Source organism: Macrosteles quadrilineatus, unplaced genomic scaffold, assembly GCF_028750875.1.
Source record: "Macrosteles quadrilineatus isolate MER2022 unplaced genomic scaffold, UCM_ALF_1.0 Scaffold_2__2_contigs__length_208266976, whole genome shotgun sequence".
In the NCBI taxonomy this organism is placed as follows: domain Eukaryota; kingdom Metazoa; phylum Arthropoda; class Insecta; order Hemiptera; family Cicadellidae; genus Macrosteles; species Macrosteles quadrilineatus.
In genome coordinates, this window is record NW_026542595.1 from 126,205,722 (window position 1) to 126,230,061 (window position 24,340).

The 24,340-nt window shown below is 35.8% G+C and overlaps 2 protein-coding genes across 6 annotated transcripts in view; one reads left to right on the plus strand and one right to left on the minus strand.

Moving 5' to 3' along the window:
* LOC128983900 (GTPase-activating protein CdGAPr) overlaps positions 1-1,855 on the minus strand; it is a 131,993-nt gene extending 130,138 nt beyond the window's left edge. For all 3 annotated transcript variants that reach the window (XM_054403159.1, XM_054403160.1, XM_054403157.1), the window contains exon 1: positions 1,650-1,855. The gene's annotated coding sequence lies outside the window, so the exon portion shown is untranslated. The remainder of the gene's footprint in view (positions 1-1,649) is intronic.
* Positions 1,856-4,312: 2,457 nt separating this feature from the next.
* LOC128988065 (THAP domain-containing protein 5-like) lies at positions 4,313-22,596 on the plus strand. Of its 3 annotated transcripts, XR_008490331.1 has the most exons (6): positions 4,313-4,478; positions 8,139-8,385; positions 9,339-9,425; positions 9,966-10,587; positions 17,843-17,961; positions 22,344-22,596. XR_008490331.1 is itself a non-coding variant. In XM_054409253.1 (5 exons), the coding sequence occupies exons 1-4, from the start codon at positions 4,321-4,323 to the stop codon at positions 10,548-10,550; spliced, it is 1,077 nt and encodes a 358-aa protein (XP_054265228.1). In that variant the 5' UTR covers positions 4,313-4,320; the 3' UTR covers positions 10,551-10,587; positions 22,344-22,596. The 3 variants fall into 3 exon arrangements, 2 of the variants coding, with proteins under 2 accessions (XP_054265228.1, XP_054265229.1); XM_054409253.1 differs by lacking the exon at positions 17,843-17,961; XM_054409254.1 differs by lacking the exons at positions 4,313-4,478; positions 17,843-17,961 and adding an exon at positions 4,486-4,585.
* Positions 22,597-24,340: the final 1,744 nt, after the last annotated feature.

Sequence of the window (24,340 nt, forward strand, 5' to 3'; positions counted from 1 at the left end):
AACAAAACTGATTAACTGTGTAACTTGGTCTTAACCTACTGAATATACAAACATCAATATTTACTCCCAAAAAGCTAATGAGTTTATTTTTATGAACAGCTGTTTTTTGTTTTTAAATTTGTTCTATGTATTTCTTATGGGGAAAACCTGACCTTTGAGAGGGTCTCACGCCCTTAAGAGCAGGAATTTTAAAACTCTAAAACCTTATTGCAAAACTACATATTGAGACGAATCTTTTGACACCTCAAACGTTGAAATTAGTCCACAAATAAGGGAGGAGTTGCGTTAACAAAAAACGGCTTCACGTATTATATATATAGATAGATATACCTATTGTAAAGGTTCTCTGTACAGTAGGGGAGTAAAGTAAAGGGTGGGTTTTCTAGTGATGTAACTTAACCTGATAGCCTTCCACTAGAGTTGGGCCTATTCAGCTACCGTACCGGTATTTGATTCAGTGAATTTTCTGTCTTTCAGTTGTTAGATCCACTTCATGTTGGTACTAGACCGTATTAAAATTGCCAATTGGACTAAAAACTAAGTTAACTTACATTAACTTAACTAGCCTAGCCTATCAACTTGACACGGCTTTCATTAAGATAGGAGACCGAAGATCAGGCCCACTTTTATAAACGGGCAGACTAGGCATGCCCAGGGGCGCCGGAGGTTTGGGGACGCCTACCCCCGCCCGCCCGCACTAGGAAAAAGGGGGCGCTGCTTTTGGGTTTGCCCAGGGCTCCACTGACCCTTAACACGGCTCTGCTGAATATCCAGCGATGACACGGACACTTAGCCTACCAAATGAAGAATTATTAAGTTAGATTGTCTAAACTTAGTTAAGTTAGGCCTAACTTATTTATATAATTTTATAAAATGTTCCAAACTTACAAGGAGCTTGCTAAATGGCTCCTTCTAACGCCCTACTTAGTATAGGATAAATAAATTACGGGAACACCTCGGTTCCCCTCCCCTGGTAAGGCTACCGGTACCAACGTTCTCTCAGAAAAAATATGATAGCATACTTTAAGTTAGACGCAAATAATTTCTGAGCTTAGGCTTTAAAGACAAGTAACTTAAATAGCTTTAGGCCTACTTAGCATTCCGTAGGAGTAGGCCTACAGTTTCTTAACTGGGCAACGCTAATAAAACTTAATATTGATTGAAACTATCGATTTGATTAGCAAACCTTTATGCGACTGGTTAGGTTATGATAGTAAGGGTACACTTCCATCTGTTGGCACAAACAACCGAATGAGTAGGCCTAACTTAATATTGATTATTCGATTAAGTTATTTAATTTGATACATTGATCGATATTTTCATTCGGTTGTTTGTGCCAACAGATATAGAAGTGTACCCTAGTTTGATTTTATAATAAATATATTTTAAAATATCGATTATTAAACCATATTTTTAATTTGATAGTTTCAATCAATATTGGCGTAAGGCCTAGCCCAGTTAAGACAACTGTACCCTTGGGTAGGACTGGTTAGTGACTACATTAGCTAGGCCTTGGTCAAATAAAAAATCCAACAAAAAAAATCTAAACCATATTATACTACATCTAAGTGGGGTAAAATATTCAGTCATTTAAATATAAATATGGTTCTAAAACAATTAGGTTAATGTTTGCAATGTCACATACATACCTTTGTAAAAAAGAAAATTACAAGATGGTGCTCGATTGATAAACATCACACAATTGGTAAGGAAACACTGACACTAAAACATCGGTACGACCTAATTTCGTTATAGTTTTCACTCATCATAAACACATGCAGAAACAGTTAAATTTTACCAATAATCGAAATACCATTCATTGACACGACTGAACGACTGTTTTGCTCACTGTAGTTAGTTACTGTTTCTTTTCTTTTCTTTTCACGACAAAACAAGGCGAAGGCGACTGAAATACAGATAGCCGTATTATTTGCAAGGCAGTGGTATCAGCAATATTTAAAACGGAACTAAGCTTTGAATATTTCAATCGAACAAAGACGTTTCAATATACTATATACAATATACTAGGGTTGCTTTCATCGCAGTAAAAGCCAGTTGAGCGGAGCAATCATGTTCCATGGTTTTTAACAAAGCAATAAATATTTATTGATATAACACTAAAATACAAATGTTCCCACACTCTGCACTGCTTGCCTTTACTACTTCCTTAACCACTTCCTACGTCGTGGACCTGTTTTTCTTGCCATGGCATTATTGTATTGCAGATAAATTAATGTAACTGCCACAAACGGTTCCCGTTCCCACTCTCCGCACTGCCATTCTTTACTACTACAGTGGAACCTCGATAAGAAGACCCTCGATAACAAGTCAACCTTGATAACAAGTGTCATTTTTAAACCCCCTGAAATTTATTTTACCCCTAATCACATGTAAAACATAAGGTCCACATTGGTCTTTTGTTTTTGAGGTTTTTGCCAACCTCAATAAGAAGACAACCTTGATAACAAGTCTTTTTTTATAATCCCCATGAGAGTCTTGTTATTAAGGTTCTACTGTACTTCCTTTACCACTTCCAACGTTGTGGACCTCTTTCCCTCCCTTCCCATAGCATTTTAGGATTGCAGATACATTAATCTAACTGCTACAGACGGTTCCCACACTCCGGACTGTTTTGCCTTTATACAGCTTCTTTCACCACTTCTTACTGCGTTGCGTAGACCTGTTTAAGTTTGCCATTTTATGAGATGGATCCATGAATGTGATTCACCAACGAATTGTTTAAGATAAAATGTTATTTAACCTTATTTAGCAACGTAAATCAAATCTGTTAAATACTGTACCTAAGAAAGTATGTTTTGTTTTATCGTATGTTTTATCTATGACTGTACCTTTTCGTTTTCGATACGATAGTGGTCGTTGTTTCCAAAGAGCGACTTATATGTAAACTCTAAGGCTTTCTCCGTATTAGTTGCCGAATGTTGTCCCTTTGTACTGTGTTTAAATAATTGTTGCTTGATTTTAACATAATATGCTATGATTCTTTGTTTTGTTTACATTTACGCCGTTATTTTGTAACAGTCATGACAATCTAGACTAGATCGCCTCGCCGCGCCGATCGCCTTGCCTTTGCGTTGCCTTAGTTGCTTGGTTATTGCTTCTTCTTCTTACTTCAGTTTAGTTTTTGGTTTGCTTTTTAGCGAATTTCCCATATAGGGAATAAGCTATTACCGTAGTACTCATGGTAAGACCTGGACGCAGGACCGATTTTTTCGTTTTGAGGTCCCTACAGGCCAAAAATAGCATCCGTTCAAATTCATATATATATATATATATATATATGTGTGTGTGTGTGTGTGTGTGTGTGTGTGTGTGTGTGTGTGTGTGTGTGTGTGTGTGTGTCCGTTAACACGATAACTTGAGCGAAAATGATCCGATTTTGATGAAATTTGGTACAAACCTGTAAACCTACGTTTATTCGAACGAGTTCGCGATCCAGCATGATCGGACCATGGGAACGGGGGTTTACGGGGGGTTTTATGGGATAAAAATAGGTTTTTCCCATTTTTGACCCAAAAAACATAAAATTTAGCAATTTTTTTCAAACCATTTTGTAGAGCCTAATAAAGGCAAATAATTTAGTATATTGAAGCGTTATTATGCGCCTAATGATTACGGAGAAAATTTCAAAAAATTTAAAATTTAAAATTCTCATGTTATTCTTATGGAGAATCAGTAAACTGTTGTAGTTTGCTTGTTTATGAACATATTTGGAAAATGTTTTCATTTCTTACTTGCTTACTAACTATTAACATTTGAAAAAAAAACAGTTTTACCCTCCCTGATGCAGCGAACCTAAGTACTTGACTAATTCTATTTAAATCGGGAATAACTGTTATATTTTTAAGTAGACATTTGACATTTCAGTGTAAATCCAATCAGTCAAATGGAAATTCGCTTAGTCTGCAGGTCTGCTGCGGCGGGGGTATTTATAAGTGTGATTGTCTATGGTGTGAGCACTGTGAGGGAGGTTAGGCACAGCCACCTAGGTTATGAATGCCAGGGTTTCGAATTGGTGGGTAATTACCCACTTTGTGGGTATTTTAAGCTATAGTGGGTATTTTTGTGGGTGTTCTATTTTAGTGGGTAAAATAGGGTATTTCATGCTCACTTCATGGTATTTTTCGTTTTTAGTGCATTGGGAAGTTTCTGCTTTAGCAGGCTTCATGTTTAGAATCAAACCCTAAAAACATTGGCAACTTTTTTGCGTTTAGCACAGCCTTTTTTCTTCTTCCACTTCTTCTTCTTCGATAATTAATTAATTCTTTCTCCTTGATTGTGCAATGTCGAATGACAGAATGAATGAAGAAGTTTGATTGTTGTCTTGAAAAAGATGGCCTAGCCTATGATTTTTTTAGGTATATAATAAATAATGTTTCAGTTTTGAATATGGTGCGTTGTTGTGTTGCATTTGGGTGCAATGAAAAGTACAGCAAAGGAAATGATATCCAGTTTCACAAGTAAGTTTTTAATTAGGTTATCAAGAAATGTCAGGCCCACTAAGCTTCAACTTGGTTAGGCCTTCAGAAAAGCATAAATACTGTTTAGGCTTTATTGATGAAAACAGGTGCATTCAAATGTGAACTATTAACTAAAATTAAATGCTTGTATTATGGTAATCATACCTAGTTTACTAGCCTATAGCCTAGTTAAATTTTACTCACATTATGTCAGCTCTATGTTCTTTGTCCTATGCCTAACTTACTCTTACTTACTTACAGTTTACTTACTCCTTCTTCATCTTTTACCCAAAAAAGGGATAGATTGCGTCTCGACAAGAAAATAAAAACATTTCTTTTACACGCACAAAAGAAAAATAAGTCCACAACGTGTAAAACCGTATAGCCTAGATATAAAAATCAATATATATACATACCTATATACAAGTTAAAAATGACTTCCAGGGATGATGGAAAAGATGGCTACCGCATATTTGCTATTTCCTTATCATCCATGAACTCAAAGATGCTGTAGTAGGCTCTCTCTTTAATTAGCGACATTAGCTTGTCCTTGAGATGACCCCTTTTCCAGCCCCTAATGGCCATTGGCAGATTGTTAAAGAACTTTAGCCCCTGAATTTGGTATGTAGCGGCTGTCTTGGAGAGCCTAACACGGGGAACATCCAGCATGTTTCTCTGCCTGGTGTTGTAGGGATTCTTAAAGAAATGCATAGGCTAGGAACAGTTGATTTTGATTTTAGTTTAACCCTCCCAGTGTTACTTGACGAAAATTCGACAAGCAGCACACTTTGTGTAGTGTTACTTGTCGATTTTTCGACACGCAGACATCGTTTACGGCGAAGGCTCTATGACTGACTGAATCGGATTGAACTGGATCGAGTTAGGTATCGTTCTTTCCGTAATATTCTAAGCTTTCTCCAGAGGTCTGTCTCTAAGCGATATTCATTTTAGTTCCGAAAATATTGTAGCAGACAGCTGACGTGCGTGTATTTGTAAACAGCTAGGTTCCCCCGGACCGATGACTGATGTGTTTTATTACGTTTATCATTGTTTTAGTGTTAAAAATCAAAAGTAGTGATATACGTGGTGCATTATAAGAAGATTTAAGTGGTTTTGAAGTGCTGGTTGATGATCCTGAAGAAGTAGGTAGTGATATTGATGTAAATTATCAGCCAGATTCCTAGCTATGGTTAGGCTATGCATTCTTAGCTAAACGCTATGTACTGAAATCAGTTTTTTGCCCATAACTTATTTATTTGCAAATATACTTCCTTATATTATTATATATTTGTAATCCTCATAAAATTTAGAACAAAGTGGCTATTTTCAAATATTTATAGGCCTATAATTTATACAATTTCATTGAGCGCGAACTTATTTTTTTTTTGAAAATTTTCAAAATTATATTTTTTTTACCTAAAAATTTTTTTTTTGAAAAAATGTTCCTTATGTTTTATATATAATATTGAAGCCCATGATTTTCCAAACAAAATGGTATATAGAACATTAGAATTAACATTGTTTTAAGCTTCTCAGATCCGTTTTAATAAAACCTTGCAAATGCGCCAAAAATAGGTGGACATTAAGGCCTAAACTATGGACACTTGGAGGGTTAAAAGAGCTAAATTTACCTGTCCAGGTACAGTATTATAAGTTAAACCATAGTGTGCACAACTTTTATTTCAATTGGAGTCCCGGTATATAGGGTGAATGGAGTTTTTTGATTGGTAACTTACGTAAAAAGTTATCTACAGTTGTCTTTCTGCTGGGTTAGACTGAATAGCTTAAGTGAAGCTTTCCGAATAGCCATCCATCACGGCACCTAACTTTATGGCATACCGGTAGGCCTACTTCTCTATGGCCGTGAGTCAGGATGAAGTACTTGGGCTACAAAAATCTGCCATGAGAGCCATAAAATCTAGTGCTCCTTTGGAACATTGTAAGCAAATCCTTAGAAGGCTACAGTGTATCCCTTGTAAATGGCTAGTCCAACATTAAGCTACTAAAGACTAGAGGAGATTTCATTGTTCATAGCTGTAACACACACAGCAGAAAAATAAATATAAAAGCTTAATTGATATTCCTAGATTCCGTCTCACAGGAAATCCAGTGATGTTTCCCTGCTTTTTCTTGTACGTTGTAAAAAGATTCTCCCAAAAAGCAGTTTTTGGAAAAAAACGTTTGCGGTTGTACGAGATAAGCTTCTCCTAAAACTTACCACCGTACTCTGTGAAAGAGTATTTTGATGACAGAATACTAATCGCTGTTGTCACCTGCCATGTTTGCTTTGAAATAGTTTACTTTTGATTCTTTGTAAGATACAAGAACAAGTTTAGTTGAAAATATTCATTTAAAAAATCAAAGCAGTTAATCCAGCTATGCTGGTAAACATCCCAACTTTGGTACCTAATAAGGTAAATACTCATTGTAGGCGTAGATGAAGTAGGATAGGGTAGTGAATAGGCTTGAAAGTTTAATTGTGTATGGCCTAATGGGACAATTCTGGTCATCATTAAATTCTGTCATATAAAAGTAAGATTTTTCAAGTAGGCCTAAACTTAGATGCTGTTTAAGATTTTGTCCAAGTGACCGATCATTGCGGAGTTCCATGATGTCTGTAGCTAGGATCTTGATTTTTGTTCTCAGGAGTTTTCAAAAATTCTACTTCTACAGCTTTCTGTCAATCTGGTGGTTTACTTGATTGGTAACTTAATCTTTTATCCACTTAACTTAAGTATATAGGCTAAGCCAAACTATGTTGATTAGTTGATCTAGTTTGACAAGTAGTATTAGATATAGGCTATTAACCATGTCCACACTTGTGCGATTTTACATGCTCTTGACGCATGCGTTAGAGCCCATGATGCATGTGGAAAAGTCTGCTTTTTTTTCTGAAAAAACCGAGTAGTTTCTGAAATGCATGCCGCAAAGCAAGCAGAACCAAAACTTTGGTTATGTTCTTGAGTTTTACCGTGCTGCTTAAGGTTGATTTGAGTAGTTTTAACTTGTTTATTGCATTGTGCAGTGTCCTATATAATCATACACATTATTGTACAGGTAACACAAAATAATCTTTAGACATTCTAGTGAAATGTTTAAACAAAGCATTTTCATAAGGCTCCAAACTAGGTACCTAACATTGAAAAGTGTCTTGTTTTAATTTCATCCTTAATGCACACGACATACAACATACCGACATCTTTAATGACAGAACGAGCATTTCTTTTGCGATTGGACACTTTCTATATTAATAAACAAGCAACACTGATTCCAGCAACTGCCACAGCGTCGCGATTCATAATCAAATCACACTTATATAAATTATAATACAGCCACCCCAATATTGGTCACATCTTCTACATAACTTTAAATACTCTTCTGCGAGAAGAAGGTTATAGTGCCATATGTGAACACTCACGCAGCATGCTCTACAAGCATGCTTCACCTGTGTGCGTTAAGACCCAAATCGAAATCAAAGTAAAAAAAAAAGTTGAATAGAAAATCGCACAAGTGTGGAAATAGCTATTGAAGGCATTTTGGAGATCCGGAAATTGGATGGTTATCGCTAGTTTCAAAATTTATGATTAATAAAAACTAAGTTGTGCAGAGTAAAATGGATTAAAGTTGGGTATCTAACTGAGGTGGTCCTTTCAATTTCAGATTCCCACATCTCCGTCCAGAAATTTTCAAAGAATGGGAAAAGGCTGTGGGGAGAAGTGAGGATTGGAGAGCAACGATTCACAGTGCCCTCTGCAGCAAACATTTTACTGAGCAAGATTACGTAGTACGACCTGGAGCCTTAATAAAACTTCTGAAACCAGACGCAATACCAACAGTTTTCTCATTCAATAAGGACAACAAAGGAAAAAGAAAGCGTCCACGTACTCAAAATCCTGATGCCACTAAGGTGAGTTTTGTTTATAGCTTTTTTGCCAAATTTTAATAAATAATCTAAACTTAAATGCCTAGTATCAAATCAGCCCAACAATCATTATCAACTTGAATTACCTAACTTAAAGGCGCTCTAACCACTTTTAAGACCAATAAAGGACAAGTCTTAAAAAAAAAAAAAAAAAAAAAAAAACTGTTGACCAAATACAACTATGTACCGGTACCCCTATTTGTACCTTTTAAGAAAAAAAAGTTAGAGTGCTGCTGATTCTATGATTGTTTCTTTGTGTTTGATGATGATTCATATGTCACTCTTAGGACTACATTAAGAGATGTATTAAGTATGACCGAATTGACTTTAAAAATTTAAGAAGCTTATCCAGCTTTTTTCAAACGCTGACACATGAAAACATCAGAGGACCAGTTTCCTCAAAACACTAAACCTTACCACTTAATAATATGAATTTACTATACCTACCTACTTAAAAATAATTATGGCTTAACTGTAAATTTATTATTAGAAGAAACCAAAATTTGAAACATGTAATACAGTAGACTCCCTCTTATCCGGACAACTTTTTAACCAGACATTGGTTTGACCAGACTACGCTCGGCGGAAATGACATCTCTTTAACAGGACAATTTTTATCAGCATATTGGTTTAACCGGACTAGATTGGCAGGAAGTGGGCGGTACTGAAACAACTGTTCTCGTGGGACCAGAGAAGATTGCACCCTAGACCAGTGATAAACAATCTCTGTCTTAATACAATACTCTCCTAAACTTAAATCGAATATCACAGTAAACATTCCGTTTTAACGAGTTTTGTGGGGACGTCGGTTTAACCGGAAAAACCGTTATCCGAACTGGCCTCAGTCCCAAGGAGTCCGGATAAGAGGGAGTCTACTGTACATGTTATGTCTTTAACATTAATTTTAAAGTTCATGGAGTGTTTTTTTTTTTACCTAGAAGGACGCCGGGGACTGTGCAGCAGTGGTTTGCGAACCAGTAATTGCTGACCATGAGTATGTGGCAAAGACGGCAAACTCCAGTTCGGTGAGTTCAAATTCAAATTATTTTACTTTGATTTTGACTTAAATATAAAAGAAAATTCATATTTCACCGTTTATATAAGACTAGATTGATTAAAGAATACCTAGAATTGCTGCTACAGGAAGTCCAAAAGTGTGTTTGACCAAATGTCAATAATATAGAATGAAATTAAGAAATTTGTGTATATGTATAGTTCAAGAGTTTAAACTATTTCCTATGATGTTGTGTAGTCCTGTTTTCCTATGACGGCTACTCAAGTGGAAACTAATACAACAATGTAGTGGAGATGTAGGCTAGTGGAAACTCAAGCATAAACAGTCATTCACTGGTGCACTCAGCTTACTTAAAGTGATTAATTAACTGCTAAAACAAACTATGAACACCTAGATAGTTAAATAACATAGGTAATTTTTTAAATTCCTTATTTCCTCTGCCATTTTGTGAAAATAAATTTTAAAAGTTGAACAAAACAAAGATAGCTTTTAAATATCAAGATTCTAATACTAGTTAAAATTACAAATCCAGCTTTTTTGTTTGTTGTAGACAACAAAGGAGACCAGTCAAATGGGAACTACAGAATCACAGTACAGAAACATTCAACCTAAAAGTCTAACTACTGTGTCGCAGCACATACATTTTAAAGCTCCTGCCCAAACTACTGTGTCGCAGCATAGAACCATTGAAGCTGCAAGCCAAACTTCTGAATTGGAGCTGAGGAACAACAAAGAGAGCACCCCTTTGAAAAATATAAATCGTCAAACGCAAACCTCGTTTTCAAGTACTATAACAGAAAAAATGCTGAGAAAAAAAGTAAAACGTTTACAGATGAGACTCTTGCGCAGAAAAGTAAAACTTAAAAATTCCTTAGCGTTGGTAAAACAGTTAAAGGATGAAGTTACAAATCTGAAATTAAATGACACTATCAACTCTGTAGTGTATTTAAATTTGTTAAATTTGACTGGTAACAATGAAGTAAATAGGAATATGGACCACAGCTATGCAAGAACAATAAAGACAATAGCCAAGGATACAGATAAACAAGATGAAATAGAAAAAGAAATAGAAAGAGAAAAAGGAATACAAATTAGAAAAAAGTTGGTCAAATTTATTACTTTCAAAAATGATTAGAGCTTACGTTGGGAAGGATATCTGCTGTTTAATATATGTAAGTAAAATCGCTTTGGTATGGTGTACTTAAATATTATTTGTAACAGCTAAGAGACGTAAGGTAACATTCAATGGTACACTAGTGCTGAGTGTCTAGGGCAAAGTCCAACACCACCCCCTCGCCATCATGTTCTACAACGCTCACGGTGGAGGAAGGGAGGGGAGGAAGGGGTCTCCTATCAGATAGGGATTTCCGCTCAGTGGTCGTCACTTGCTTGTCACAAGTACATTTCTGGCAGAGCTGAACGCACACAGTCGTCTCATATGCGGGTTTCCTCTTTACCTTACTCTGTGGTATCAGTTACTATGGAAAACTTAACATTTTCCATGAACAAACACTTTTCCAAAAGTATTATCACACACAGACATGCAAAATAATCTCATGTATGCCTCATTGATGGCTGGTTCACACGTGTTGTCAATGATAATAACTAGAGGTTTCAAAGTCTGAAGTTTAATACTAAAATGTGACAACCCAACCCTGTAGACTCCTGGAGTATTGGTTCTTCATTGTTTGTCCCCACTTCAACCTGTTGGTCGCCATTCTCTTGATATCATGTCTTGCCTCTACCTTCCAACAGTGTCCTTCTCAAAGTATTCTAGGTCTTCCAGCTCTTCTTTTACCAGCAGGGTTCCATTCCACGGGTTCTTTGAGAACATCCACCTTAATCTTAATAAATAAATAAATAAATCTTGTCATTCACCTTAATCTTAATAAATAAATAAATCTTGTCACCCATTGTCATTTCCTTCTTATCTACAATCCTATAGGTACAATATTTGGGTTGTTTGGTGCCACAGTTCCTTGTATGTTATTGTTTCTGGCCATCTAATATTTAACATCTTTCTTACTAGGCTATTTATGCATACTTGTAGTTTGTTGTTGATTTATTCGTTTTCAAGGTTTCACAGCCGTACAATAACACGTTTTTGACATTTGAATTGTAGTTCTTAAACTCCAAATTGTTGTGAGGAAGTGATAAATTAAGTAACCCTAGGCCTGATGGTCGGGAAGTAAATAATTGTATTGGGAACTTTCACATACAGTATAACTCCAACCATCCAAATCGCCTACTACTCAAATAGTAAAAAAAAAAAAAAAAAAAATACCCCCGCCGCAGCAAACCTGCAGACTAAGCGAATTTCCATTTGCCTGATTGGATTTACACTAAAATGTCTCCTTAAAAATATCACATTTATTCCCTGCTATTTAAATCAAATCAGTTTAACACATACTTAGGTTTGCTGCAACAGGGAGGGTTAAAGTGTTTTTTTATGTAAAATGTTAATAGTTAGTAAGAAATAAAAACATTTTCCAAATTTGGGCAAAATATGTTAATAAATAAGCAAACTACAACAGTTTACTTATCCTCCATAAGAATAACATGGGAATTTTAAATTTACAATTTGTTTGAATTTTCTCCGTAACTATTAGGCGCATTAAAACGCTTCAATATACTAAATTATTTGTTTTTTTAAGCTCTACAAAATAGTTTGGAAAGAAATTGCAAAAATTAAAGTTTTTTGGGTCAAAAATGGGAAAAACCCATTTTTACCCCATAAAAGCCCCTATAAACCCCCGTTCCCATGGTCCGATCATGCTGGTTTGCGAACTCGTTCGAATAAACGTAGGTTTACACGTTTGTACCAAATTTCATCAAAATCGGATCATTTTTGCTGGAGTTATCGCGCTAACGGACACATATATATATATAAATACAGTAGAGTCCCCCAAACTCGGCACTCGATAACCCGGCAGTCTGGATAACTCGGCCATCACCCGGCTCAAAAATTAGTGATTTTTTGAGTCCGAGTTAAACATGGACTCAAGCCAGCTCAAGTCAAATCATTCTCAGCTTGTACAAATGATTTGTTGTACTATATCTGATGACTTAATACTAACTTGTAATATAAATTTAAATAAAAGAGGTAGTTAATAAGCTTAAAAATTATATTGTTCTTGTTTTTAACCCTAGTTCTCGAACCCGGCATTTCACAAACTCGGCACCCTTCCAGTCCACATTACGTTATGTTTGCGGGACTCTACTGTATATATATAAATATATGTATATATATATGAATTTGAACTGATGCTATTTTTGACCTGTAGGGACCTCAAAACGAAAAAAAAAATCTGTCCCGGGTCCAGGTCTTACCATGAGTACTACGGTAATAGCTTATTCCCTATATGGGAAATTCGCTAAAACAAACCATTGTAGCCTAATAAGAATAGTTATTAAAAGGGCAGAAGCCGTGATTGCGGCAAATTCCATAATCTCACTCACGGGCGTGCAATACTAAACGCTCGGCTCCACTCTATCTATTTTCCGTTTAATCCCTCGACTATTAAATTCAATTAACAAAATTTTTTTCAACCGGATGTGATACAGTCCTAGTCCTGTACCACGTTTTTTAATATAGTGAGATAAATTTTAAGTTGACTACAAAAGTGTAAATACAAAAAACATTTCCTGTAAAATTATCTTTCAAACAAAAAAAGAATCATCCCGATCCGTTGAACGGTATGCGAAATATACGCATTTAAAAATTGCCCTAGCCGCCATTTTGATGACGTCATAGCTGGAAAACGTAACAGGCGCGGACTTGACACCCGAGTGGAAGACACTTCCTAAGACACCTATATTGAAATGCAAAAGCAAAATTCTTTATACACGACATGCACACAGAACCCTAGTCATGTCCAGGACTAAATCTTTCCCGGACCGTACACCACTTTCAGTGTTTTTTACAGTTTATTCAATCTCTTTGCTTTATTTTTAGGTCTAATCACATATTGTTTGGTATCATTGGAAAGGGTATAGAATTATCTGCAACTTTTGCAACGGGTGGTATTTGATTTTATCAGCGGTTAAGGAGCTATAAGCAAAACAATAAATATAATAACAATAAAAACTACGTTTTTCAATATTGTGCGGTAAATATTAAGTTTACAACAAATGTGTAAATACAAAAAAGATGGCTTGTAAAAATATCTTTCAAACAAAAAAAGAATCATCCCGATCCGTTAAACGGATTGCGAAATATATGCATTTAAAAATTGCCGAGCCGCCATCTTGATGACGTCATAGCTCAAAAACGTACCAGCTGCGAACTTGACACCCGAGTGGAAAACATTTCCTAAAGCCGCGTTTACACCGGAGCTTCAAACAAAAAGTTGCAAACTTTTATTGCAAACAGCAGTTGCAAACAGTAGTTTCAAATAAATGTTTGCAATTTTTATTTCATGATTTGTTTCCATGTTTCATGAAATTGTTTGAAATAATTTCGACCTTGATTATGACTCGCCTCGTTCTGGTTCTTCAGATTAGTCCTTTTGAGGATGTCAAGTGTCGAGGATGTTATTTTTGCCGTGGCGGCGTGTGTCGTGTTGTCAAAGCAACATAGGCGAGACGATGCTGGGTGAACATCGGTGATTGTATAAATCATCAAATTAAAATTATTATTAATTTTTAAAGATAGCAAGGAGTTAATTATAACCCTTTTAATTCACATGAGACGTTATTGTTATTTTTAGATCAGACGACCTTGTCATTTGAGATTAGTGTTAATTCATTGACAGTCAAACAGCATTTTCCCGATTAATTAAACACTGAATCGAGATACATGGTGGTGCGAGTGATCACGTGAGTGAGACTGGAGGTGGTAGCATAGGGGATGGCAGAGAAATGTTTCTGTTTCGTGTTTCAACGGCTCATATTGACCGAAACTAGTGTTGCAAACAAAGAGTTTGCAACTTCCTTTGATCTTTACCGACTTCAAGTGGAAACAAAAATTTCTGTTGCAAACACTGAAAAACTGTTTGCAACAGCGAAATGTTTTGTCTAAAAATGTGTGTTTTTAGAGGTGTTTGCAATTTTTGTTTGCAACTCGTGTTTCAAACTCCGGTGTAAACGCGGCTTTAGACACCTTTATTGAAATGCAACAGCAAAATTCTCTATACACGACATGCACACAGAACCCTAGTCAGGTCCTGGACTATCCCAATTGATTAGGATAGTGGAAGTTCTACTGTATCTAATTAATAATATATTTAGGTTTACTTTGTGGTTATTTACCTTAATATCCTTTTCATATCATTTTCCTTGCCATATCATATTCACTGGTAATATAATATATAAGACTTACCGTCTTGAAGCAATCCAGTTTTTGTACTCAGTGTACAGCTGTTTCGGCTTCATAAAGCCATCTTCAGCACATTCTTCTAGAGGTCAATTCATTATAAATATGCGAACATTCTGGTTTGTCTGTTGACAACAGAAATTTGTCTGTTGTCTGTCAGTTGAGCACATGTCAAAAGTGAGGTTATGTCGCGACATACAAGTAGGGTATGCCTACCAAAGTTTATGTTTTCATCTTTTATGTTGTGTAAATTGTGTTGTAAAAAGTTGACAAGAACCAGAATGTTCGCATATTTATAATGAATTGACCTCTGGAAGAATGTGCTGAAGATGGCTTTATGAAGCCGAAACAGCTGTACACTGAGTACAAAAACTGGATTGCTTCAAGACGGTAAGTCTTATATATTATATTATTTTAAAAGCAAATCCTGGTCAGCCAACCACAAAGTATATTCACTGGCCTACTTCCTACTTCATATTTAGTTTTGCAGGTGTTGACGGTTGTGATCATTCTTGATTTGTTATATTTCATAAATAAAAGTTTTGCACTTCTCCTTTGCGACTATTGAATCTGCTCACTGAAGACTGTTACAAGTTATAAAGCATCTCTGATCTTCAAGACTATTCACTATTGATCCTCAGATTCTTCACTGCAGCAGAGTATGAACTAGTTCCTACATTGACATTCTCTGATGTTTGGAAAAATGTTGTAAATAAATAAATAACTGTAAAGCATAATACAACTAACATTACTATTTAGGCCTACTCCCTCCCACTATGTAGTCTAGGACTTAAGTTTAAAACTACCATTATACTCCCCGCAAACTTTCGTGGCGGCTGAGGGATTAGGACGGCCGGGTGGTGTCCCGGCCTCTAATTAGCCCTCGCTCGGCTGCACTGGGTTTTGACCATGAGTCAAGCACTAGGCGTAATGCATAGATGATAGAGTTTTTGTATATCACCATAAAGTGTATTAAATAACGTCATTTTTGTAACCTCCATAAAATAACAAGAACATTGAGCCCAAACACGAAATAATTAAGATGATTTTAAGTATATACTTAGTTTTAAAATAAGAGCCAGTTTTTAGAACAAGGTATTTTAAGGTTACTGTATTTACAAACTATTTACACTACTGTTCACTAACTATTTACTATTTACAATTATGTTCAGAGAATGTCGTCCAAAGTCACGCAGGAGCTGAATGTGATACCAAATAATTGTGATATTATTAAGTACAGGCCTACACTTTGTTTGAGAATAATATATCGTTTTTAGATGAATACATATATATTACGATTACGGCATGGTGCTAACAGATATTTCTTTTCAGGGAAATGGTTTCACCTCTAGCACTTGCGAGAACCAACAATTCTATGTATATAATTGCAAATAGTTAGTGAACAGTAATGTAAATAATTTGTAAATACTCTTAGATATATATCTTGATCTGAAAACTGTGTATTATCCTTTAAAAACGTTTAGGTTTGTACTTGTTAATATAGAAAATATTTTGTAACACATTCAGCTCATGAGTGGATCTGGATAACATAATAGTAAATGGATTTTGAACAGTATTGTGAATAGTTTTTAAATCGTCTAAAATGTATATAATTTATTCTACGATTTTATACTAAAACAAAGTGTAGGCCTGTATTTAATAATATCGCAATAATTATCCTTTTGTTTCACATTCATCTCCGGCGTGATTTGGACAATATTCTCTGTACCGTACATAATTGTAAATTGCATATAGTTAGTGCATACAGTAACCTTAAATATACAGTGTGTAAATTAAGTATTGAAACAAATCTGTATTTTTAAAACCGAAACAGATAGAGATATTCTGTTTCTTACAATAATTGTAAACAAAGGTTCCGCAATTATTTACATCAAAAATATTTTTTTACCCCCCTAACAGGGTAGTGGGTAGGGGGTGACTAATTTTTTTTCAAATAGCAACCCCTATTGAGTGACCCCTCATTTTGAAGGGTTTGCCAAAAGAAACTCAATGACGCAAATCCGAGGTCCCTAGCCAAAATGGCAGGCATTCCAAAATTTGATTTACTGTATGGGAAAAAGCACCAATTTCACAAATAATGGAAAGAAATCTGTATTTTTTAAACCGAAATAGATAGAAATATATTATATTGAAATAGTTTGTGGAATTGATTGTTAACATAGGTTCCGCAAATTTTTACATCAACAATATTTTTTCAACCCCTTTAACAGGGTAGGGGGTTGGGGTGACTTATTTTTTTTAATAACAACCCTTATTGAGTGACCCCTCATTTTAAAGGATTTGTTAAAAGAAAAACAATGACGCAAATCCGCGGTAGATATTTCACCCCTAGCCTAAATGGCAGCCATTCCAAAATTTTATATTTGTAAAAAAACACCCATTTTGGAATATCCGCCATTTTGGTTAGGGGTGAGTTATTCACCTCGGAATTGCGTCATTGTGTTTCTTTTGACAAACCCTTCAAAATGAGGGGTCACTCAATAGGGGTTGCTATTAAAAAAAAATAAGTCACCCTCTACCCCCTACCCTGTAAGGGGGGTTAAAAAAAAAATTATTTTTGATGTAAAAAATTGCGGGACCTTTGTTAACAATTATTGCCACAAACAGAACATTTCTATCTATTTCGGTTTTAAAAATAAAGATTTGTTTCAATACTTAATTTACACACTGTATATCTTGTTCTAAAAACTGGCTCTTATTTTAAAACCAAGTACTGTATATACTTAAAATCATCGTAATTATTTCGTGTTTGGGCTCAATGTTCTTGTTATTTGATGCAGGTTACAAAAATGACGTTATTTAATACACTTTATGGTGATATACAAAAACTCTATCATCTATGCATTACGCCTAGTGCTTGACTCATGGTCAAAACCCAGTGCAGCCGAGCGAGGGCTAATTAGGGGCCGGGCCACCACCCGGCCGTCCTAATCCCTCAGCCGCCACGAAAGTTTGCGGGGAGTATAACTCCGCCTTTCACAGCAAACCTAAGTCTCAGTTTCTTTTATTTACATAGTGAATAGAGAGTTGGATAATTAATATGCTCCCAAGCTATGGGACATTTTAACAGCATACCGGTATTGATTTTTCAGCCGTTAATTTTACAAGATGTATATGGACTAGGTGGCTACTGAAAAAATGGATTTTTTCAACATGAAAATGAGAACTAACTAAACCAATCAATACTGACTCAATACTTGGATAACTATTGGTACGTATAAAAAATGAGTTTCTGAGAAAAATACAATGGCGTCAATAAAAACACAATAATATAACTTAAAACTAGTAGGTTACAGGAGTTTTTTTTTTTTTTGCTTAACAATATTACTTTTTTAGTTTCTTAGTTACTATTGATTAATAAAGGACAGCTTGTTTTAACCACCAAAAACATGCGTAAATCTATACAGGGTGTTTCAGTAAAGCGTAGCGAGCTATGCACATTCAGATTCTACATGCAAAAATAAGTCGAAAATGTAGAATAATTTTTTTTGATTTCGGCTTCGTTTAGCCGTAATCCGCCATTTTGTATTTTTGTGAAAATAGTTAATATCTCAAAATCCCTTAGAGGTATTTTTATAAAACTTGGTATAAACTTTAAATCTACAGGTATAAACATTCTCCGAAAATAACTTTGATCAGGCTCATCAAATTTCAAAATGGCGGCCATTTAAAAGTTTTAAAGTAAAATTCAATGAAAACCGGCCATTAAAACAAAACTTTAAATGGTCGCCATTTTGAAATTTGTAGAGCCTGATCAAAGATATTTTTGGAGAATGTTTATACCTGTAGACTTAAAGTTTATACCAGGTTTCATAAAAATATCTCCAAGGGTTTTTGAGTTATTAATTATTTTCAAAAAAATACAAAATGGCGGATTACGGCTAAAATAAGCCGAAATCGAAAAAAATTTATTCAAAATTTTCAACTTATTTTTGCATGTAGAATCTGAATCTGCATAGCCCGCTACGCTTTACTGAAACACCCTGTATATATAAAATCCAATGTATGTTTGTTTGCCCTTTGCAGACTCAGAAACCGCTCGACAGATTGTAATGAAACTTTCAGGCATTTTAAAGCATTATTCAAGGATGGTTTGTGTGAAGTTTGGTGCAGATCCGTCAAAAGGGCTCCGCCTCAGTGGCTCTGGAGTTTCCAATGTTAACCTTATGAGTACTCATATTTAAATGGAATTAAAGAATCTTAACAGCTGATTCAACTCAACAATTTGATACTGTGGTTTTCAATAACATTAAAAAGTTAATAGGTTTACCAACAGGTTGCAGCACTTATTATTTTTAGCGAATTTCCCATATAGGGAATAAGCTATTACCGAAGTACTCATGGTAAGACCTGGACCCGGGACCGAATTTTTTTTTCGTTTTGAGGTCCCTAGAGGCCAAAAACACCATCCGTTCAAATTCATATATATTTATAGGTATATATATATATATATATATTTAAATATGTGTCCGCTAGCGTGATAACTCGAGCAAAAATGATCCGATTTTGATGAAATTTGGTACAAACCTGTAAACCTACGTTTATTCGAATGAGTTTGTGAACCAGCATGATCGGACCATAGGAACGGGGGTTTATGGGGGCTTTTATGGGGTAAAAATGGGTTTTTCCCATTTTTGACCCAAAAAACATAAAATTTTGCAATTTCTTTTTAAACTATTTTCTAGAGCTTAAAAAACAAATAATTTAGTATATTGAAACGTTATAATGCGCCTAATGGTTACGGAGAAAATTCCAAAAAATTGTAAATTTAAAATTCTAATGCTATCCTTATGGAGAATAAGTAAACTGTTGTAGTTTGCTTGTTTTTTAACATTTTTTGCCCAAATTTGGAAAATGTTTTTATTTCTTACTAACTATAACAATTTACATAAAAAACACTTTTACCCTCCCTGTTGCAGCAAACCTAAGTATGTGTTAAACTGATTCTATTTAAATAGGGAATAAATGTGATATTTTTAAGGAAAAATTTTAGTGTAAATTCAATCAGGCAAATGGAAATTCGCTTAGTCTGCAGGTTTGCTGCGGCGGGGCTAACAGCTAATTTGCAACCGGTGAGTGAGCGTAGCAAACGAACGTCTCGCACTAACAGGCTGGCTACTTGTGTGCGTAAAAGCATTTTTCCTCCTCTCCCTAAAAAAAATATGTTAAACTGTACTGTACCCTCCACATGTGGGTCATACAATGCTGGCTATAAAATAAACACAAACAAGATGTACAACCAGATAGAAAAATTCAATCTCATTGGTGTTATTTTTTTCATTTGAGTTTTTCAATAAACTTGTACTGTAACCAAAAATGATAAAATGAAAAGAAAATTTTAGCGAATTTTCAATATAGGGAATAAGCTATTATCATAGGTCTTATTGTAAGACCGAGATCTGGGACCAATTTACTTTTTCATTTTTATATCTCGGTAATTCATCTATATACAGTAGACCCCCTCTTAACCGACCCTAATGGGACCGGACCTAGGTCGGATAACTTAAAAGGTCGGTTAAAACGGGCAATCCCTAAAATCATAACATAATTAAGTGCTATTCATTTGGAATTATATAATCGTTATTTTGAAGTCATACTTGCATTATTTATAAAATAAACTACTCTTATCTCCTTTTTCATATTGTTAGAAAAGTCACAAATAAACACAACACAAAACACGGTTAAGTCAAATAGGCCTACTTTCAGTGGAATATATTATAATACTAGGCAAGAGTCAATAAAATTCTATTTTAATAATTTTAGTATTGTAATGTATTAATTGATGCTTTCCAAATACATCGTAATACAGTATAGAACCTTTTGTCGACATTAAAGATACACGCGACCATTTTGATACAAGACAGGATATATAGCCTTGATTTATAGCCTCTCACTGGAGGCTCGAGGCACAAAAACTATCTTGACCTTGGAGTTGTTAACCCCCCTTCCCTGCCTTCCCTACAAGTTGCGTTGTTTGTTTACTCCGGCGATAAGATAATCAGTTTTCAAAATCGTAATGCACTTTATGATGTTATACATTTGCCGCACAGATAACAAATCAGATCAGATGTGCTCGAGCTACGAACAATGATGACAAACTGACAATAGGCTATGCTATATTTTTTGTGATCAACAAAAAATAACTTATTGTTAGTCATATCTTGTGGAGATAAGCGTATGGTTAAGTTCTCATCGCCCAGCCAGGGAGCGGAAATGCCGAGATTCCTAGAAAGCGGCGGTTAAACCGAGCTGCTCTCAAAGCAAGGTCGGTTAAAACAAACTGTATTATTTTACGATAGAAGGCGGATAACCCGATTATCGGTTAATACGAGGTCGGTTAAGAGGGGGTCTACTGTAATTGTTCATACTCTGTACACAAAATTTAGGCGGTTGTGGGGAAGAAATCCATCCCCTCTACTCGAACCTACCTTTTTAAAAATAATAGCTTAACAGTACGGTAGTTGAGGTTTGCCAAAATATAAATCTTAGCTGTGCCATATAAATTAAGTAAAAAAAGTAGCGGAACTGTCACAAAAGACCTATTTTCTGGTCCTTCATAATTTTGAGCTCCATGACGAAAGGTTGCATCTTGAGTATACACGTACTAAAGTAGACACTCAATGGAGGCTACCGTTACCTGAACAGCGCTGTTGCAGAGTAGCGTTAGCGACCTGAACTACTCCACCTCGGGCATGTCGGTAAGGCAGTTTGGTTGTTTTTAAATATTGCTTTAATTGTGTAATATGTCATTTTTGTTTGTTTGGTCGTAGTTTCTATTTGTAATTAATTTTATGATACTACATGATTTAAAGGTGCTCAGAGGTGCACTACCGACCGACTGCCGCGTCCCAAGTGTCAGTGGCCCAAACTATGTCCCCAAAATCGGTAACAACTACTGTAGAAGCATTATCTGTCCCCTTCTTATACGCATTTAATCAATGGCAACACACATTTCAATATTCAGTTACAGTATTCTGCTTTTTGTGTCTGGCATTTGTATTGTATGGGATTTGCCCTACCTTTACCTCACACCCGTATTAAGCTAGGCGCCCACCGGGCAACTCAGCGGGTGGCGCGGCGCGGCGCCGTGGAAAAAAGTTGCCACGTATCCGTGCCATGTTATCTTATGGACTGACGCCCACCTAGCAACCCAGCGGGTGGCGCAACGCGGCGCGGAAAAAAAACTTCTTCTCGAATCCGGCAGTGAGAATTCGGTGGAGAATTTCTTCCTCTCGTGTTGCGGCGCCTCCGTTGAGTTGCCTGGTGGGCGCGGGGTAGAGGCACGGAAACGGCGTCTGCCCCTCGTCTGCCGCTCATTCGGGTGTTTTCGGAAAGTATCGTGAGCCCTTCGGGAGTGTTCGGGTCCGAATCGAAGTGCACTGTGCATCCCCTCCAAAAGAATAATTCTCAGCGCTGCCCCGCGCTTCCGCTAGAGTTGCTTGGTGGGCGCGAACCCTGGAGAAGCGGACGGAAGTTTTTCTCCGCGTCGCGCCGTGCCACGCCGCGCCGCGTCACCCGCTGAGTTGCCTGGTGGGCGCCTAGCTTTACCCTTTCAAATAGGAATAATGTACAATATTGCTGTCTCTGTTTTAGGTTGATGACAACCACCCTGGCCTGAAGAGGCAATGCAAGCACGAAATTCTGTTTGCAAGAAATACGGACAATTCCAAACAGCTGGGAAGGACAACCAAAATTAAATTTTGTTGAGAAATACTATTCTTTAAACTTTAAAAGTTAATTTTAGAATTTTAAAATACTGTTCTAATACAGTTGTACATAGCATGTAAAGAGTTTATTTTGTGTGTATTTTTTTTTTTTAAATAAATAAACTAATTTGTTAAGTTTTTGGCTTTGTTTTACTCTGCAAATCTGCCTCTAAAGAAATAAAATAGGAAGGTGTCCAGTCCATAGGCATAGACTAACAAACACAAGTAGACTTCTCATCCCATTGTAAATTTTGAAGCTCGTTTTTCGTGTACAGAATTTTGTTTCTATTTTAGGGTTAATTTAATGATTTCTGCTTTACTTTTTCGTTATATAACCAAGGGACTAGTTATTGTTTGTGATTAGATCGTTTTATTTGGTTAAACTGCATGGTAATAACAATAAACAAATTGTAAACAAAACGCCACCTCTACAGTGCACCAGACAGAATTAACAAAACATTTGCTTCAGCTTTTCCATAAGGATGAGGAATCTACTAAGGGGGGGGAGTATCTATGGTATAGGCTGTAGAAAAGATAGGCCTTATGTTTTTTATCAGGGCCGCTTTATTAAATGTGTCCGGACACACCCCAGGGAAACAAGAGTTTTTAGGTGTGTTGGGGGTGCATGGAAGTGAAAAATTGTCCTTACAAGGAAAATAAAGAAAGGCACAATCTGTCAGGCCCATAGCGCATTACTAGCGAATCGCGGGCCTGTTACTATCAGAAATGAAATAAATAAGATTTCATTGATCCATGGAACTCCATTAAACTTTAACAAAAAGACTATGATAATCTGGTACTTAAGAGGGTTCCCTACCCCTGCCGAAAAACGTCAGAAAACCGCTTCGCGCGGTATCATATAGCGATTCTAGTTTTAACATTTAAATTGTGAACCAAACACCATTTTGTACATAAAGAGTGGTTCTACTAAGTTTGCTTTTTAAAAAATGTCTATGCTTACGCAATCAAGGGGAACGACTTGTCAAAGTTAGTGAACTTTACAGTTAAATAATAATATCTTTTTATGAAATTATCGATTTTTAATAAAGCAATATTAGTGCGAAATTTAACTAAAAATATCAAGTTACTTTCAGTTTCAAGAAAAGATTATTTTTTGTATGTGCAAAATGAAACCGCGTAAAACCTTGCACGGCGAAAAGTGCTATAATGTACGGAATATTTTGTCGACTTGTAGTTCCAACTAAACTCACCAGGGTCGCAGAAAATTGAAAACAGTTTGAGGTAGGGAACCCCCTTAAACACTAATTTATTAAATATTTCTAGCAATTTGAAAGTTTCCGTAGCGAAGCACCGGTATTCCGCTGGTTAAATTGTAAATACATTTCGTAAATTATCAGGCTAAAGGTGTTGTATGCGTTGTATTTACAATAATAACTAAGTTCAGTTTATCGGTTTTATTGTTACCATTTTTTATTAAAACACGTATTAGCCCCTAAATTTGCTTTGAACCATAGCTTCTTTACCCTTTCGATGCTAGGATTGTTTTTTGTAATTTTCCAAAGAGATTTACTTATTTCATCCGAAAAGTGCTAGGCTTGCCACGGGGGCAAAGTCTAGTGTGCGCTTGTAAATTTGAATATTCGCTTGAAACTCCGATAAAGAAAATCCGTAAAAATAAAATTTTTCATCTCATAAGTGCTAAGGAACGGTATATCGGGCCTCCATCGTATCAGGAATCAAAAGAAAACGTCAACTGTTTGGAAACAAACCGATGTACCCATTTAAACTCACATGATCGAAAGTTGCGGAGGAACGATATATTGTCGCTTAGCACTTTTTGGATGAAACGCAAACAACGATATATCGTTCCATAGCACTTTTATGAATCCGTAGCATTCGTAAGAGTATCAGTATTTAATGTTT